Source organism: Sardina pilchardus, chromosome 8 (assembly GCF_963854185.1).
Source record: "Sardina pilchardus chromosome 8, fSarPil1.1, whole genome shotgun sequence".
In the NCBI taxonomy this organism is placed as follows: domain Eukaryota; kingdom Metazoa; phylum Chordata; class Actinopteri; order Clupeiformes; family Clupeidae; genus Sardina; species Sardina pilchardus.
Genome location: NC_085001.1, coordinates 15,270,716 through 15,288,393, shown reverse-complemented (window position 1 = coordinate 15,288,393; position 17,678 = coordinate 15,270,716). Strand labels below are relative to the sequence as shown.

The 17,678-nt window shown below is 43.6% G+C and overlaps 2 protein-coding genes across 3 annotated transcripts; one reads left to right on the top strand and one right to left on the bottom strand.

Annotated features, from left to right (window-relative positions):
• The first annotated feature begins 454 nt into the window (after window positions 1-454).
• Window positions 455-9,933, top strand: vcp (valosin containing protein). Of its 2 annotated transcripts, none has more exons than XM_062542927.1 (17): window positions 455-613; window positions 2,554-2,665; window positions 2,770-2,942; window positions 3,069-3,211; window positions 3,318-3,448; window positions 3,753-3,884; window positions 3,975-4,077; window positions 5,203-5,336; window positions 6,076-6,211; window positions 6,343-6,455; window positions 6,568-6,732; window positions 6,990-7,112; window positions 7,206-7,418; window positions 7,706-8,014; window positions 8,290-8,445; window positions 8,931-9,082; window positions 9,285-9,933. In XM_062542927.1, the coding sequence occupies exons 1-17, from the start codon at window positions 597-599 to the stop codon at window positions 9,388-9,390; spliced, it is 2,418 nt and encodes an 805-aa protein (XP_062398911.1). In that variant the 5' UTR covers window positions 455-596; the 3' UTR covers window positions 9,391-9,933. The 2 variants fall into 2 exon arrangements, with proteins under 2 accessions (XP_062398911.1, XP_062398910.1); XM_062542926.1 differs by having other exon boundaries at window positions 8,928-9,082.
• Window positions 9,934-10,802: 869 nt separating this feature from the next.
• On the bottom strand, window positions 10,803-17,664 carry akr1a1a (aldo-keto reductase family 1, member A1a (aldehyde reductase)). Its single transcript, XM_062542925.1, has 9 exons — window positions 17,609-17,664; window positions 16,649-16,772; window positions 16,289-16,408; window positions 15,842-15,993; window positions 15,130-15,325; window positions 14,132-14,331; window positions 13,552-13,624; window positions 13,062-13,148; window positions 10,803-11,049 (listed from the first exon to the last, which is right to left on the bottom strand). The coding sequence occupies exons 2-9, from the start codon at window positions 16,730-16,732 to the stop codon at window positions 10,984-10,986; spliced, it is 978 nt and encodes a 325-aa protein (XP_062398909.1). The 5' UTR covers window positions 16,733-16,772; window positions 17,609-17,664; the 3' UTR covers window positions 10,803-10,983.
• Between the last annotated feature and the right edge of the window lie 14 nt (window positions 17,665-17,678).

The following is a 17,678-nucleotide window of genomic DNA, read 5'->3' as shown; positions in this document are numbered from 1 at the left end:
GGGCTGTACCGACGATTTTGTGACCCCAGAGTCAAATATTCAAATTGGACACAAAATGGCATGATCTGAATGGGCTGCTATTACAATTAATAGCCTATTTGTGATTATAGAAATGTTATGATTCTGCGACTGTCGGATTGCCAATAGCAAGGAGCCATGTCGCATTTTTCAGCAAATTATCTTCTTACATATACGAAACCAGAGTACACTCAGATTTCCCTGAACCAATCCGTATAGATTTGGGTTCCGCCTTACTAAAATACGCTAACATGACAGGTACTGAGTATAGTTTGACCAATGGCTGTTGTTGAAAATAACAACTCTTATTTTTTTGTAAATTACAATTTTATAATTGGCCAATACCTCACGTGAGTGGGACCAATTGCGGAAGAGAATCACTTGGAACGCTCTCTGATTGGCCTCCTGAAGCAGAAAGAGAACTGATACTTTTCTGCAGCTTTGAAGCGAGCAAGCTTAGCTGACGTTTTGAAATTCAGTGCGGAGGAAAGAATTGTGAAGGTTGCAGTCGGTCAATCAAGAGAGTTGCTGAAGTATATTGTTACATTTTATTTATATCGTTATTCGGGAGAAGCAACATGGCTTCGGGGGGAGAGTGAGTATATCCAGAAAATGATATTTATCTATTTCTGTTTGTCTGTCCATCGTATTTTACAGCGTTGTTAGCTAGCTAGCGAACTGACAAGCTAGGGGCAACCCAACTATGTTAGCTAAACAGCTAATGTTAGCATGTCGCGGTACCGAACGCATTAGTAGTCGATTGATATTTCACCATGGTAATTGACCAGTTAGCATGAACAGGGTTGGGGTATTGAAAGGTGTAAGACCAGATAATATGGCTTTATCTTGATAATGACTTTATTTACGTCGACAGCATTTTCAATGTTCTTTTTACACCAGAACTCCCATTCAGCCTAGCTAGCGTACTTTAGCTGTCGTTCTGCTTCCAATAACATTGTTAGCTAAGCGGCTAACTTAGCTAAGCATACTGAGTCATTCTCGTTTTCCGTGGGGGGAAGTTTGGCCTACCGGCATCAACTGAGTTTGACATGATCCGTCATGCGCCACTTATTAAGCTTCCTAATTAATTGATATCAATCACCGTCTTATCCGGCTGTAATTAATCTCTATATTGAAATTAACCGATGGCGGTTAGCCCACTAGTATCTGACGTTCTGATTAATGCTTTGAGCTTATGTTAGTTGAACGTTCCTCTCATACGAGTAGGCCATTTCACGGCGACATCATTTGCCCTGCTTTTGTGTAGCAATGTTGTCATCCAACCCATGTCGCAGACAGCACATCAGATATGTGCCCATCGCAGTCATCGCGATAAATAGGTGTCCTCGTTGATGGCCCACCATTAATTTGTAGCGATGTTAACCAGCCCAGATACAACGTATCTAATTCAAGAGGCAGATAGGAAACCCCTCTGGTTAAACGTGCTACCGCTAACTGATTAGCCTGAAAGCTAGCTAGTCGGATAGCAAGTCCGTTTAGTCAGAAGCATTTGCTGTGTCATTCGGCATATAACCAAGCGATTGCTAGCTATTGAGTTAGCTTACCTTAACCATAACGCGATATAAAACCAAGGATATCGGCGTCAACATCATAACTTGACTTATTTGCCTGTCGTCACTAGCTATGAGTTCGGAAACTTGTGGTTAGTTTCATACGGTGCTTCGACTCTGTAACTTATTTTGAAACTAACGAAGCTACCCAAGCGTAATTTCAGCTTTTGTTTGAACAGGTATAGCTAGCTAGCATGGCTAATCATAATTAGTTGAACTAGACTGTCTCTTTGACTATCAGATGTATCATACGCTTACATTCAGGTAATTCAGTGTAAAAAATAAACAATAGATGGTGACTAGTCGACCAGTACTAGCGAATATAAATTAAAAAATAAATTATGAAACTAATCCCATTTTAACTTGGCTAAAGATCTGTCTATCCTGGCTATGTTGTTGATTGCCAAGTGCGCTTGTGACGTCGGTCAGAGTTACAGTTTCTCTTTTGTTTCCTTTCTATCTCGCATATCAACTAAGCAATTCACCAGAAGTTTCCATCTGTTACACGTGTAAACCTGGTAAATTTAAACTAGTACGACGTGGCCAATAAGCTCTAATCACTTGTCCAGGGGGGTTTTGTAGGAGGAGTCGAACAACTAGTCTGATCACACACTGGCTAGTTGAATCATCAACATTATATATTATCTGCCATAGTTGTCCCTAGTTGTCATTTGTCCCACGATGTGGGACATTTCTCGTGGGTTAACACTCATGCTACATTCATAAAGAAAGCATTCTATTCAAGATTAGACATTAAAGATGGGATACATCTGCTAAGGACATAACGATACAATAGCATACTGTACAGCACATTGTATACTCTATAGTAAGTTCTATTACATTACTGTGTCTAATGGTCATCTCCATTTGTGATTGAAGTGGAGAAGAGTTTTAAAACCTATTAGATTACCCTGGTATGTACTAAAATACTAAAAAAAATTGCTTGTGTCCAATCTCTGTGCAGATCCAAAAATGATGATCTATCCACTGCGATCCTGAAGCAAAAGAACAGACCAAACAGGTTGATAGTTGATGAATCCATCAATGAAGACAACAGTGTTGTGTCACTTTCTCAGGTAACAAGCATTGGTATATCCGTAACGATTTTACACTAATTGTGTGTGTCATTTATTTCAGACAACTCTGTACATATTTTTAATTTAATTTTATCACTTGGCAGGCTAAGATGGATGAACTGCAGCTCTTCAGAGGAGACACTGTGCTGCTCAAGGGCAAGAAGAGGAGGGAGACGGTGTGTATTGTGCTCTCTGATGACTCCTGCTCTGACGAGAAGGTCCGCATGAACAGGGTGGTCCGTAACAACCTGAGGGTCCGCCTGGGAGATGTCATCAGGTATTTTCGATTGCACTTTTACAAACTGCTGAACTGGTTACTCCAATGTTTCACTTAAATAATGATAATAATATAAAAAACCTTTGTTGTAGTCTTTTACATAGTATGTATCTTTGTTGTCCATAGCATCCAGCCTTGTCCAGATGTCAAGTATGGAAAGCGTATCCATGTCTTGCCCATTGATGACACAGTTGAAGGCATCACTGGCAACTTGTTTGAGGTGTACCTGAAGCCATATTTCCTTGAGGCCTACCGGCCAATCCGTAAAGGTAAAAGGTTTTTTAAGACGAGGAACTGCTGCCTTGAAGTTTTATTTGATGGACTCCAATGTTCTCGTTCCTCTGTATATGCTCATACACCTATTTTATTCTTCAGGGGACATTTTCCTGGTCAGGGGTGGTATGCGTGCAGTAGAATTCAAAGTGGTGGAGACAGACCCCAGTCCTTACTGCATCGTGGCCCCCGACACAGTCATCCACTGCGAGGGGGAGCCCATCAAGCGTGAGGTATGCTGTTGAGAAACATCCGCAGCTCTTGGTGCTTTCCATCATAGCTTTTGGAGTTGCTGGAGAGGTTTAAGTGAGCCCTTAGCTTTGCTCGGAAGCAGAGGCCCTGCCTTAAGATCAATACGTACTGTATTATGGCCCCAGCAACACCCAGACATGGATGGGATGTAATATTATACTGATCAATATGTATTGCTGGTGCAGGCAGAATTACAGGCAGACATATTTTCAATTTGGTTTGGAGTAATGCTTCTATTGGAGAGACATGAACTTGATAGTGTTTCTGTTCCTCGGTTTCCTGTAGGATGAGGAGGAGTCTCTGAATGAGGTCGGCTATGATGACATTGGAGGAGTCCGCAAGCAGTTGGCTCAAATCAAAGAGATGGTTGAGCTCCCTCTCAGACACCCTGCCCTCTTCAAGGCCATTGGCGTGAAGGTGAGGAGAGAACACTTTGATAGAAGATGGGCCGTTAAGTTAGACAATACTACAACATGAAGCTGTAACCATGCTCTTTGTGTGCACCAGCCTCCTCGTGGCATTCTGCTGTATGGACCTCCTGGAACTGGAAAAACTCTGATCGCCCGTGCTGTCGCTAACGAAACTGGAGCTTTCTTCTTCCTCATCAATGGTAAGAACCCTTTAGAAGAATTAATGGAGGTTTATTTTGAATTGAATGGTGCATCAGTCTTTGACCTGAATGTTATTGTAAACCCATTATTTTGTATGATAAAATAGGACTTGGTTGGTAGTGTGGCTTGAATTTCCTTTTAGGATTTCTGAATTGAATTGAAGAATATTCTAAATTCCAAAATGGGACGTTGCACAAAGCAGTCCTATGACCTACGGAGTCCATAGAATTGATTGCTGTCCAGCTGACCTTTATGCTCCAAAACCTCAGCGCTGATGGCTGATCACCTTACAGTGTGAAGTAATTCCAGGCTAGAGAGGGCAAAATCATCATTATGCAACCTTAAGCACCAGCCCGCTGTTCCAAGTAATGCATATTGCATTACTGTTTTGATGGCTTGTGTAGCAAAATTACATTACAATATCAGGTTCTTTTTTTTGTTTAGTTTTGCTTGGCCAGTAGTGGGCCTCATGTTGTGATGGATTTTCCCTGCCATTCATCATGGCACATCCTGATCATCCTTTTCTCATGTTTCCGCATCTTTTCATCGCTCCATGCAGCATGCTCTCCTTGCAAGCGATACTCCTCTTGTTTCTTGCTGAGGAGGACAAAGGCTAGCTCGTGTTTCTTTAGCTGCACGTGAAAGTCCTGCAGATCACCTTTTGCCTTATTAGAGACACATGGTGTAGCATGCCATTTCCATTTCTCTGGTTTTCCTCTGCAACTTGATCTGCTCCCCTTCGACAGCTAGGTGTCACCCAAGCACCCTTGTAGTCTTGCTTAGCATACTGGGGTTTAAGCTTTGGAAGATGCCAGATGCCAGTACTGTAGCGTGCTTTTTATAGTCCGTTTCAGCCACGGTACTCGCCCTACTAGGTTGACCTGGATAGTAGTATGTCCATGTTGATTATCCAGTAGATTGTCTCAATACAGTTGCTCTGACTAGAATGTGTTCTGGTGTTATAAGCATGTGCATTGTATGGGATCAGATTCACACAGTTTTTAATCTGTGAGTCTATTAGCTTTGTCATATAAATGTGTGTGGGTGTGAAGAGCATAGTGCCATGGAGTTCTTTGGCTGTAGGTTCAATCTCATCTCTTGCCGCCACTGTCTGTGTGACCCAGGCCCTGAGATCATGAGCAAACTGGCCGGAGAGTCTGAGAGCAACCTGAGGAAAGCCTTCGAGGAGGCCGAGAAGAACGCCCCCGCCATCATCTTCATTGACGAGCTCGATGCCATTGCCCCCAAGAGAGAGAAGGTGAGGACATTGTGCTCTGGCCTCAGTTGCATCCATTCATATCAGGAACCACCATCCCTCTCCGGGGGACTCTACTGCTTAACAGTTTAATTGCATCTGTAATGGGATTCTGTAACCGTGCACAGGGTTTCAAGTGCCATTGCTGGAAGGAACTGAATTTCTAATGAACAGCAGGACTTGAATGTCTTGATTTTTAACTTAAAGTGTTAGAGAGTGTGTAGTTTTTTGTTGTTGTTGATGTTCAAAAATGCACTAGCCATACTTGTAGTTAGTTAACATGTGACCTTGCTGTTACCTTGGGCTCTCAAATTATTAACAGCATAATCCCATGTCTGTGTTTAAATAATGTGTATTAGGCGTGCATATTGAAATTGACTGACCATACAACTTCTAATGCCTGTTCTGGACTCCTATCAGCTATCAGCATTTCAAAAGATTACAGGTTTATACGGAGTCTTGGGGTGCCTCTCATTTGTCTTTTATACATCCTCCCTTCCTTTCTCGGTCCTCGTTCTCACTATTCTACATAAAGAATGATGGGGCGGAAACAATGGGATAGTCTAGTGTTATTTTATATATTAGTGGGAACAAGCCTGGAGGACCGAGCATCGAGAGAGGTTGAGAGGCACCCTTGGTGTTCATCAGCGCATTTTGCACCTTTTTAGAAGTCTCATCCCATATTGCAAGTGGTTTTAGTGAGATGTGTGCTGTAACCAGAGTTGGCCCTGTGTGCTTGCAGACCCACGGTGAGGTGGAGAGGCGCATTGTGTCTCAGCTGCTGACCCTGATGGACGGCCTGAAGCAGAGGGCTCATGTCATCGTCATGGCTGCCACCAACAGACCCAACAGCATTGACCCAGCTCTCAGGAGATTCGGTAAGTCCTATTGGTAGTTCAGTTTTTGAGCCATGGATTTGCAGTTGGCGCTGTTTTTAACCAGATGCTGAACTTTTACTAAAGTCATATTGAGGGCGAGGGCATCATATCTTGTCTCTCTTTGATCCCAGGGCGCTTCGACCGAGAGGTGGACATTGGCATTCCAGATGCTACTGGCAGACTTGAGATTCTCCAGATTCACACCAAGAACATGAAGCTGGCTGATGATGTTGACCTTGAGCAGGTATGGTACACACTGCAGAGGCTTTCATCACACCACTAAGAAACAACAACTCTTGTAATGTGTATATGCTAAAACGTTGACTTGACCCTCTCGGTCGTTTCTGTTCCCTCAGGTTGCCAACGAGACCCATGGGCACGTGGGTGCTGATCTGGCTGCCCTCTGCTCCGAGGCTGCCCTGCAGGCCATCAGGAAGAAGATGGACCTCATTGACCTGGAGGACGAGACCATTGACGCTGAAGTCATGAACTCACTGGCGGTCACCATGGATGACTTCAGAGTAAGTGGGCTTTATTTCCTGTATTAATTTTTTTTATGTATTATTTAGCGGGCACAACTCAAATTTCATGGCTGACTATATTGAATCTGCCCTTAATCATGGCTATTGGTGGTAAACGTCAACTGTACAAACTGAAATAGCATAAAGTAGTGCACACAACGTTAATTCAGACCAGTACACAAATCAGGTTCAATAAATACCAGGGTCTTTTTAATTGTCGACTTGGCCTCATGTGTCCTGTCTGTATGGTCTTTCAGTGGGCCCTGAGCCAGAGCAACCCATCTGCCCTGCGTGAGACCGTGGTGGAGGTGCCCAACATCACCTGGGAGGACATCGGAGGTCTGGATGACGTCAAGAGGGAGCTGCAGGAGCTGGTGCAGGTAGAGAATTCAAACTTGCCCTGACCATAACGACGAATGGGATCCGTGTATGCCCAAGAGTTCTCACCGACACATTTTCTTTGTTCTTCTCAGTACCCAGTGGAGCACCCCGACAAATTCCTCAAGTTTGGCATGACCCCATCCAAGGGTGTGCTGTTCTACGGACCACCAGGTTGTGGTAAGACACTCCTGGCTAAAGCCATCGCCAACGAGTGCCAGGCCAACTTCATCTCCATCAAAGGCCCAGAGCTGCTCACCATGTGGTTCGGAGAGTCCGAGGCCAACGTCCGTGAGATCTTCGACAAGGTAAGATTCTCAGAACACTCCGAACGCCCAGGTTCAGCCAGCTGTGAAACTTGGGTTGATGCTGCCTTCATTTCACTTACTTCACATTACCTCACATTAATTTGCTTACTTAATTCACAAAATTGACTTGTAGATTGAAACTATTTGTCAGAGCATATTTTATCCAGCCACATACGAATGACTTTAGTATTTAGGTGTCTAGAATGTCATCCGATAGTTGCCTTTGGACAGTGCAGTGGTTGGTTGCAGATATTTGACTGCCCGTCCCGTTTGCTTTCAACTCCCAGGCTCGTCAGGCTGCTCCATGCGTGCTCTTCTTTGACGAGTTGGACTCCATCGCCAAGGCCCGTGGTGGCAACGTGGGTGATGGTGGCGGAGCCGCCGACCGTGTCATCAACCAGATCCTGACAGAGATGGACGGCATGTCCAGCAAGAAGAACGTCTTCATCATTGGTGCCACCAACAGGCCCGACATCATCGACCCAGCCATCCTCAGGCCCGGTCGTCTGGACCAGCTCATCTACATCCCCCTGCCCGATGAGAAGTCCCGCATGGCCATCCTCAAGGCCAACCTCAGGAAGTCTCCCATTGCCAAGGTCAGAACCTTCCTCCTTTACACTGACTATAGTTTTGTAGAAGTATCAGGAGGACTGTACGAAGTGGTCGGGAATGCGTTGATTTAAAAAGAAGATTGATGAGCTTCAAGGCTCTTTTTTTTTGTTTAGTTGTGCTTTATGTCTATGTATGACATATTCCGAAAATGTTGGATGCTTCAGACGTTCATACTTCCATGATCATGTAACAAGGGGGAAAAATCAGATCAGTGCAGCTGTAGCTGATGCATCTGTGGCCTGTCTCCCTCCCACTGTAGGAAGTGGACCTTGACTTCCTGGCCAAGATGACCAACGGCTTCTCTGGAGCTGATTTGACTGAGATCTGCCAGCGGGCCTGCAAACTGGCCATCAGGGAGTCCATCGAGAACGAGATCAGGAGGGAACGCGAAAGGCAGACCAACCCCTCAGCCATGGTGAGAGAACTTTATTCAGTTACCAAGGACTTGTTCTTCAACCACTTATTTTCAAGTCTGCAATATGTTCTCCATCAATCAGTTAGCAAGTTTATATAAACTATGTTCAATATTCATAAATCTTGCCGTGTCCATGTACAGTTATTATTAGCAGAGCTGGTGATGATTCCATAGTGAATGTTAAACTTGTGAAATCTTGTGTGTGATTGGGTAGGACTAGTGATGTAAACAGTTATCCAGATATTTGATTCTATATTGATAAATAGTACTGATGGGATGACAAATGGAACGTTATATTTGTTTTCTCAATGAAACCAACTATGGGATCTCCCGATGTACAATAGACCACAATATGGTGCTCTTGTAATGTTCCTTTTCCTTTTGAGGACTTGAGCAGCACCGTAGTATTAGAGGGCGCCTCTGAGTTTGTGGTTTCAGTCAGTCAGTTCAAATTAAAGGTGGACCCTGGTTTGTGCCCTCAGGAGGTGGAGGAGGATGACCCTGTTCCTGAGATCAGGAAAGACCACTTTGAGGAGGCCATGCGCTTTGCCCGTCGCTCCGTCAGTGACAACGACATCCGCAAGTACGAGATGTTCGCACAGACGCTTCAGCAGAGCAGAGGATTCGGCAGCTTCAGGTAAGCAGCTCAATTCGGAATGTTTGAGTAATGCAGATAAATAACCAACCCTCCCCCACCATGCAGCAATCCAGTTTGTAGCTTCATTCTACGTACTGCTTCTGGATAATGATGGGTCACTAGAAATGAGCCATTTTAGGTTTCCAGAATAGGTCTGGCTTTAACCCCAGTGCCACCACTCTGTGCTCTCCCCCCTCTTCAGATTCCCCTCCAGCAGCCAGAGTGGCAGCGGACCAAGCCAGGGCTCATCAGGAGGCGGCGGCGGCGCCCAGTTCAACGAGGACAACGACGATGACCTCTACGGCTGAAGAGACCACACGCCTGACTGACGCTTTAGTCCTCTCAGGCCACCATGTACAAATAATAAAAAAAAGAGTGAAAAAAAAATCTACAAAAAAAACAACCAACTATAAAATTCCACATTTTTAGGACTCCTGTGCTTCTTTAATGTCTTTCTTTTTTTATTATTATTATTCCCTCCAATTCAATCTATTCTCTCCCACTCTTTATTCCCACACCTGTCAGAGAAAAAGCATGTAGCTGCTTGTACTTGGCTCTGGTTTGTGAAAGGATGATTATTGCTGAAACTTTGATCTTTATGTAACGTGGGCGGGGGGTGGGGGGGTTGCATTTCCGTGAATACATACCAGGTTAGAGTGGCTTCATTCTTACTTTTTTCACAACCTATGCGAGCAGCTTTAGTGATGGGATTAACGCTAGCCTGTTGAAAGAAAATGGATTTAAAAAAAAAAGAGGAAAAAAAATGCTAATTACTTCATTTTTTATGAATGTAGCATATAATGTATTACAAGTTTGAAAATGTTCCAATAAAATTCACGAAAGGAAATAAATCTGCTGTTTGGTGGTGTCTGTAGAGTTGCCTTTACATGCCTGTGGCCTGGAAATCGTCCATGTTCACTTTGTCTCCCAGAGAGGTGTAAATGGGTTTTTCTGCTGAAGTAGAAACTGTAAAAACTGGTTAAACAGCGCACCACCTTCCATGCTTTCCCTTTTTTGTACATAGGCACTGCAAGCTGTGATCATGTTGAGAACTTGGTGCATTTTCAGATGGAATTGCTTTTGTCTTTTTATTGACCTTGCTTTGTGTTGCTTTATGTGTTGCTTCTGTTCTTATTGGTGCTTTTATCAACATGGAGCAATCGATAAGTGAGCTGGCTGCACGTTGGTGAACTTGTTTGACAAAGGATTTCTTTTGACATTCTTTGCAATACTCTCCAAAAAGCTTCATAATAACCCCCAGTGTGCAATGGGGATCTGTGGAAGGCCATGTTTAATGTGCTAAAGATATGTCTGCCTTTGGCCACTTGATGTCACCCTTGCAACCTTGTGGCCATCTCGTAGTAGTTGTTTTCTCCAAGTTCTCTATGCTGAGTTCTAGAAGTCCAGTATCATAAAGTGAAAAGGCTGAAAAGTTCCAGGTGGTCTCTAAACTAAACAATCCAAAGGGCTTGTGTAAAGAGTAGCCTCACATTTAAACAAGTGAGCACTCAGCCAGCCTGGTCATGCGATTCTAGAACTTTCCACAGACAGAATGGGGACAGTTGTGTAGCTTGGCATAGCTTGGCTTATTTGTTCAAAAGACCATTACAGTATTGTTTCACTGACGAGATTTTATAGTTACCCATTTTATCTACATAGATCTATGTGAATCTGTGGTGGTGTTAGACAGTGAAGTAAATGGAGCTGACAGGTTATGAGGTGAGTGCTATGTGATATTCTTTATTTATTCATTCTTACAGAGAGTCCGAGTATGCAACATATGTTACTCAAGACTGTTGAATGTCAATCTTCTAAGTGCTTGGTAAAGTAGTTGGGGGGAATTCAGAAGATGGTTCAGCATGGCTGTCCTTTCCTGGCTGTGGTTGCTCAGTGAGAGGTAGCTAGTATGGCTCATGGAAGGGAAAGTGAGGGTGAATCGCATCCCTCCACACCTTCACACCATCTTTCTGTGTGGAGAATAAACCAACAACAACTCTCAGCTGCAATAAATGAAATGCCAGACATGCAGGCCATTTTATATACAGGTGCTGGTCAAATAATTAGAATATATTGATTTATTTCAGTAATTCCATTCGAAAAGTAAAACTTGTATAATGTAGCCTACACATTTATCCCACACACAGACTGATATATTTCATGTGTTCATTGCTTTTAATTTGGATGATTATCACTAACAACTAAAGAAAACCCCAAATTCAGTATCTCAGAAAATTAGAATATTGTGAAAAGGTTCAATATTGAAGACACCTGGTGCCACACTCTAATCAGCTAATTAACTCAAAACACCTGCAAAAGCCTTAAATGGTCTCTCAGTCTAGTTGTAGGCTACACAATGGGGAAGACTGCTGACTTGACAGTTATCCAAAAGATGACCATAGACCTCTGAGGTTCGCCTACAAAAAAGTTATCATCTTTGCCCAGATAAGGAGATCTAGTATCTTGAGATTTTTTTCTATGTGAAAATAACATGGGGATTTTGAATCATCGCACCTGTTTAACTTGTTAAACCTTCGAGTGGATATTGATATTCAGTAGGTGAAGACAGCATACTTTCATCTTTGCTAGCCTATAGCTAACTTCCAATGCAACTTGCCAAAGGCAGTTAGGTTCAATTAACACCCGGATCTCCTTATATAGGAAAAGATTTGGCAGCTTTGGTTCTTTTTTTGTAGGCGAACTTCAGAGGTCTAATAGACACCTTGCACAAGGAGGGCAAGACACAAAAGGTGCTAAAGAGGCTGGCTATTCACAGAGCTCTGTGTCCAAGCACATTAATTCATGGGTTTCATCCATTCCCTTTCCACAGGTGTATACAATCAAGCACCTTGATTATGAATGCAGCCTGCATGGTGCTTGATTAATACACCTGTGGAAAGGGACCTGATGAAACCCATGAATAGCGAGGGGAAGGGAAGGAAAAGATGTGGTAGAAAGTGTACAAGCAATAGAGATAACCACACCCTGGAGAGGATTGTGAAACAAAACCCATTCAAAAATGTGGGGGAGATCCACAAAGAGTAGAATGCAGCAAGAGTCTGTGCGCTTCAAGATCCACCACGCACAGAATGCAAGACCGGGGTTTCAGCTGTCGCATTCCTTGTGTCAAGCCACTCTTCAACAAGAGACAAAGCGTCTGCTTAAGACAAAAGGACTTGACTGCTGCTGAGTGGTCGAAAGTTATCTTCTCTGATGAAAGTAAAGTTTCCATTTCCTTTGGAAATCAAGGTCTCAGAGTCTGGAGGAAGAGAGGAGAGGCACAGAATTCATGTTGCTTGAAGTCCAGTGTAAAGTTTCCACAGTCAGTGATGGTTTGGGGTGCCATGTCATCTGCTGGTGTCCACTGTGTCTTCTGAGGTCCAGGGTCAAGGCAGCCCTCTACCAGGAAGTTTTAGAGCACTTTGTGCTTCCTGCTGCTGACCAACTTTATGGAGACGCAGATTTCATATTTCAACTGGACTTGGCACCTGCACACCGTGCCAAAGCTACCAGTACCTGGTTTAAGGACCATGGAATCCCTGTTCTTAATTGGCCAGCAAACTTGCCCGACCTTATCCCCATATACGATCTATGGGATTCTTATTGTGAAGAGGAAGATGCAATATGCCAGACCCAACAAAGCAGAAGAGCTGAAGGCCACTATCAGAGCAACTTGGGCTCTCATAACACCTGAGCAGTGCCAGACTGATCGACTCCATGCCATGCCGCATAGCTGCAGTAATTCAGGCAAAAGGAGCCGCAAATAAGTATTGACTGCTATACATGCTCATACTTTCCATGTTCATACTTTTCAGTTGCCCAACATTCCTGATGGCCTTAAGTAATAGTCTAATTTTCTGAGATACTGAATTTGGGATTTTCATTAGTTGTCTGTAATAATCATCAAAATGAAAAGAAATAAATCAACTTTTTGATGATCTTCTACAGTATAATGACCAGCACTTGGTAGTATTGACTTTACCTCTATAGTGGGTATGATGAGTCTCTCATTACGATTGAAGGAGTTAATCTGCGTCATGTCTTTCTCTGATATTTCAAAGTCAAACACCTTTATGGGTACAAAATGGTAAACAATTAAAAGCCCAGTCAAATTGATGTCAAGAACAACAGAAAGTTCTAATGAAACATTACATGCAATGTAAAATTGTACCAAAAGCACGCCAGGAGGCCTACTGGTGATTCTAATTACATGCTTCCCCCCCCCTCCTCTCTCCCAAGGGTAAGTTAAATGTGTGTGTGTGTGTGTGTGTGTGTGTGTGTGTGCGTGTGTGCGTGTGTGCGTGCGTGTGGGTGTATGTGAATGTTGTAGGACAGGCCAGATTGCTAAATATGGAACAGCATTTGCATATAAAGCTCTTGGCTGTCTGCTTTGAAATGGGCTAATCGACCTTTTAAACAGTAGCTGCCCTTGAATTCACCACATTTGAATATGAGGAGTGCAGTGTCGTTACCTCGAGGTTCTGCTTGATCCTGGACGGAGTGACGCTTTTCGGGATGCATATGACTCCCCTCTGCACCTGCCATCTGTTAGTAAACCAAATAGGTCAGTCCCGACATTTGGCCAGGACACTCACTGTTAATGACCTCAGCCGACTGTGGGGAGAAACCCTGAGCTGTGGCACAGTTCTTTGGCCAAGCATTCAACCCAGTTCACTTCATAGTTGTCATTTTACAGCAGGGAAGCATGGGATTTTATTGCCACCAAAGAAATGTGTGCCTCCTGAATATCAAACTTCTGATCTATCAGCATATTTCTGAAATCACATGTGACCTACTCGATCAATTATACCAGCTCATATGTATGTATGAGATGTAGATGTAGATGTAGATATGAGATGTAAAGCGGTCATATCAGGTCAGAGATGTTGTAAAGCGGTCATTCACACCAGCTCAGAGACGTTGTAAAGTGGTCATACCAGCTCTTAGAGATGTTGTAAGGCGGTCATTCACACCAGCTCACAGAGATGTTGTAAAGTGGTCACACCAGCTCACAGAGATGTTGTGAAGTTGCTATAGCCTCAGTCCTCTCACCTGATGATGACTTGGGCTGGGGTCTTGTTGTAGTGTTTGGCCATGGTGAGGATCTGTGGGTCTTCTAACAACAGGGGCTCACCTGGGGCGGCCCAGGGACGATCAGGTGACCCCAGGGGGCTGTAGGCGGTGACCGCCACCCCTCGGTTCTTACAGTGGGCCAGCAGCTCCGACTGGACCAGATACGGGTGGCACTCCACCTTTAAATGATCAGTTTGGAGAGGGCAAGTTCAAAGTTCAAACATAATCACAAAACCAGTCTTGCATTCTCTTTTCCAGAGTGAACACTAATTCAAGCTATTTCATGCTCAGGGCTTCCTTGCCATGATTTAGGTCCATAAATAGAAATAATTCCCATCACCTTACAATCCCTCCGTTCTTTGCTTAGTTTATTTTATGATAACTTGTTCTGTTTTCTAATCCTATTTTTGGCATAGTGTCTAATGCAATGATTCACTAGGTGGAGTGCTTGCAGCATGACTGTATGGTTTTGACATTTCACTTCTATCAGAGGGTGAAGTCATCACTTCGATACGTGCTGAGGCCAAGTGTGTCTCCATCACTTAGAAAGCTGAAGTGCTCTTCTGCTGTTGATGTAACTTTGCTGTTTCCATGTCTCACTGTGCTCAGACACAGCTTCTTATGTAAGAGCTGTCATAAAACTAAATTGATTCTCAGAAATTGAGCCGCAGTCTGAACAAAAGCGTTGATTGCTGTCTGGGGTACCTTTGGCTCTTCTGAACCAGAATGTTACATAATACAATCATATTGCAGACAATGAGTCACAGTATAGAAGAAAATGGCACATAATATTGCAATTTAACATGGCACAGACTGTATCTATGGCACAGTCCATACTCTGTAACTCAGAAACATCAGCAATACCTGACATGTATTGAAGTTCATAAATGTACCTTCAGCGCATGGCAAATAGTTTATTAGCATATTAGCAATTTGTGAATGATATAAAATGTTATTGGCTACTGGCAGTATTGTACCTGGTTCACAACTGGTTTGTGCTTTGCCATGCTAAGAATGTCATCAATCTGCTTTGCATTGAAGTTGGACAACCCTATAGCCTTCACCAGGCCCTGGTCCACCAACTTCTCCATGGCCACCCAGGTATCTCGGTAGTGGGTATCTGCATAGCGAACAGTGCCATCAGGCCGTCTCGGCATCAGTTCCACTCCCCTCCTGGAGACACAGATAAAGACACAGACACAGATATTTGGAGTCATTCCAGTCATTTTGGACCATCTTGAACCAACATCTCAGCATCTCACCACAACTCTTAAACCTGATCTCATGAACTGAAACAGCTTGGTTTGAACCTTGACGAGAGCCAACATGGCTGGCCTCGTATATTTATCTCGAGACACAGCAGTGACAGTTTATAGTAATAGTTTAGGTGAAAGTGCTTGTCATTCCTCATCTAGGTTGGTTTGTGTAGAAACACCTTTTTTTAGGCTGTCACAGTCACACATTTGCATGTTGAGCTGCTTAATATACATTTCAGTCATACCACAGTTGTATGTATTACGGACATAGAAAGGTTAAGCCTATGCCTGGAAATGTCACAGCTGCATTTCGTCGCCTCTGTCCTTTACAATTTACTTAGTTTATTATCACATGATCTGTTCACAGAATCAGTCTGGAAAGCTAAGAAGAATCCCTATCTATCTATACACGTGTGTCAGAGGAGCCACTTACTGGAAGGCCATGGGCCAGTGCATGAGATACAGGTCCAGGTAGCTCAGCTCCAGGTCGGAGAGGGTCTTCCGGCAGGCAGCCTCCACATCATCAGGGTGGTGCTTGGTGTTCCACAGCTTAGAGGTCACAAAGACCTCCTCCCGCTTGAGGGACTATAGGGTGAAAGATGCTCCTACTCAACAAAGCTTTTCTACTCGTTCTTCAGCATTCACATTGGGTTCCTCCTGTACTAGAGCCACGTCTAATTATCCCCTTCCATATTGTTATTACTGTCATTTATTTTATATTATGGTGGTTATAAGATGACTCTTAGGCCTCGGCTTCACTTCAATATCCGCCATCTAGAAGATGCACTGAAGAACCTGGTCTAAGTAGAACCTTAAAGGTTTAGAACTTTTTTTATTGATTTTTTCCCCACTAGGAAAATAAATTAATATATTTTCTTACCTTCCCGGGCCCCACTCTCTCAGCCAGAGCTTCCCCCACCTCGTGCTCATTACTGTAGGCGGCCGCACAGTCAATGTGCCTGTAGCCGCAGTCCAGAGCGGCCAGCACCGCCTGCTTCACCTTCACACACACATCCACAAAAATTACCCTCGTCCATCAACGTCACACAATTACTTACTGTATATCACCAAATGCATCGGGCATACGCTAATAAAGGTCGGCTCGGCTCGGCACGTCTAGAGTAGCCTTAGCTGTGACTCATGAAGCTTAATAAGCAGGGTGCTGCCGAGGTGATACTCTTGGGGTTTAATGGATGAGATACATGGTGAGGTGTATCATGGCCATTGGCCGCAGTCTGACCTGCCCGGGGCTACTCTTCCAGGTGCCCAGGCCCACGGCTGGCATCCTCTGGCCCGTCGAGAGTGTGACGTCTGTGCAGCTCATGGTCGGTCCTTGTTGTGCCACCAGTGCCACGTTGAGTTATCTGCCGAGAGAAGACAAAAGTAAAGATTTTCTGACAGCTACTCTGAATCGAGTGTGAATAGGTGTTTGTCCCACAAATGACAATACCGGTTCAAGGACTGTGAGTTACTTAAGTAGGTAACACAGAGAAAAGCACTTACTCATAATGACCAGCCACCCAGTGTTATTCATTGTAGGTGTCTTGATTGATTAACTTTTTAACTATTTTAACTATTACAATTAACAATTACAATTATTAACACACACGCACACACACACACACACACACACACACACACACACACACGTGTCATAGAAACTGCAGTAGAAGCATTACGTTCAGGCAACCATTACTACTCTTTTACTCAGCTGGAACATGTTCACGTTTCACTTTTGACCTTAAACAATACATGCAGACCTTTATTCATTCCTTCAGTACCACAGGCAGTGGGGAACAAAAGCCTTCATCTCTGTTTGTGCTGTGTCATGTGAAAACCAAATGAGATGCATACAGAATTTGCACCGTCCCACTTTTGCAGCACAGAAGTTTTTAGCAGTATCTGAAAGTCAGATAAAGTCTGCAGGGCCGAGGGATTCATAAAATCCTAATGTGCGATTTACTCTTAATCCCATTTTTTTTTTTTTTGTCGTCACAGGAAATGCAATATCCCCAATTACTCGTGACTGTTGCAAAATCATTTCCAATCTTATTATGTTTTTCTTTCCCAAGCTGGCCACAAAGATAAAAGCGCCAAAATCAAGATGCAAAATGCATTAGTTACAGTGACAGCATTATCCTTTATACATAAGCCTAACCTTCTTAAAATATGGAGATATAAAAAAGCTGACTTCTCTTACCGTACCGAATGACTTCCTCTACAGTCAACAGCGCTCTCCCTTAGTGCAATGAAAACCTTAAATAGACAGG

Excerpts from the sequence above, each read along its gene's own strand:
- akr1a1a (XM_062542925.1), bottom strand. The coding sequence starts at position 16,732 with ATGAGCTGCACAGACGTCACACTCTCGACGGGCCAGAGGATGCCAGCC. Across the intron at positions 14,332-15,129 it reads ACAAACCAGTTGTGAACCAG|GTGGAGTGCCACCCGTATCT; the intron begins GTACAATACTGC and ends GATCATTTAAAG. Across the intron at positions 13,625-14,131 it reads CCAGCCCAAGTCATCATCAG|ATGGCAGGTGCAGAGGGGAG; the intron begins GTGAGAGGACTG and ends GTTTACTAACAG.
- vcp (XM_062542926.1), top strand. Across the intron at positions 6,733-6,989 it reads TCACCATGGATGACTTCAGA|TGGGCCCTGAGCCAGAGCAA; the intron begins GTAAGTGGGCTT and ends ATGGTCTTTCAG. Across the intron at positions 7,419-7,705 it reads TCCGTGAGATCTTCGACAAG|GCTCGTCAGGCTGCTCCATG; the intron begins GTAAGATTCTCA and ends TTCAACTCCCAG.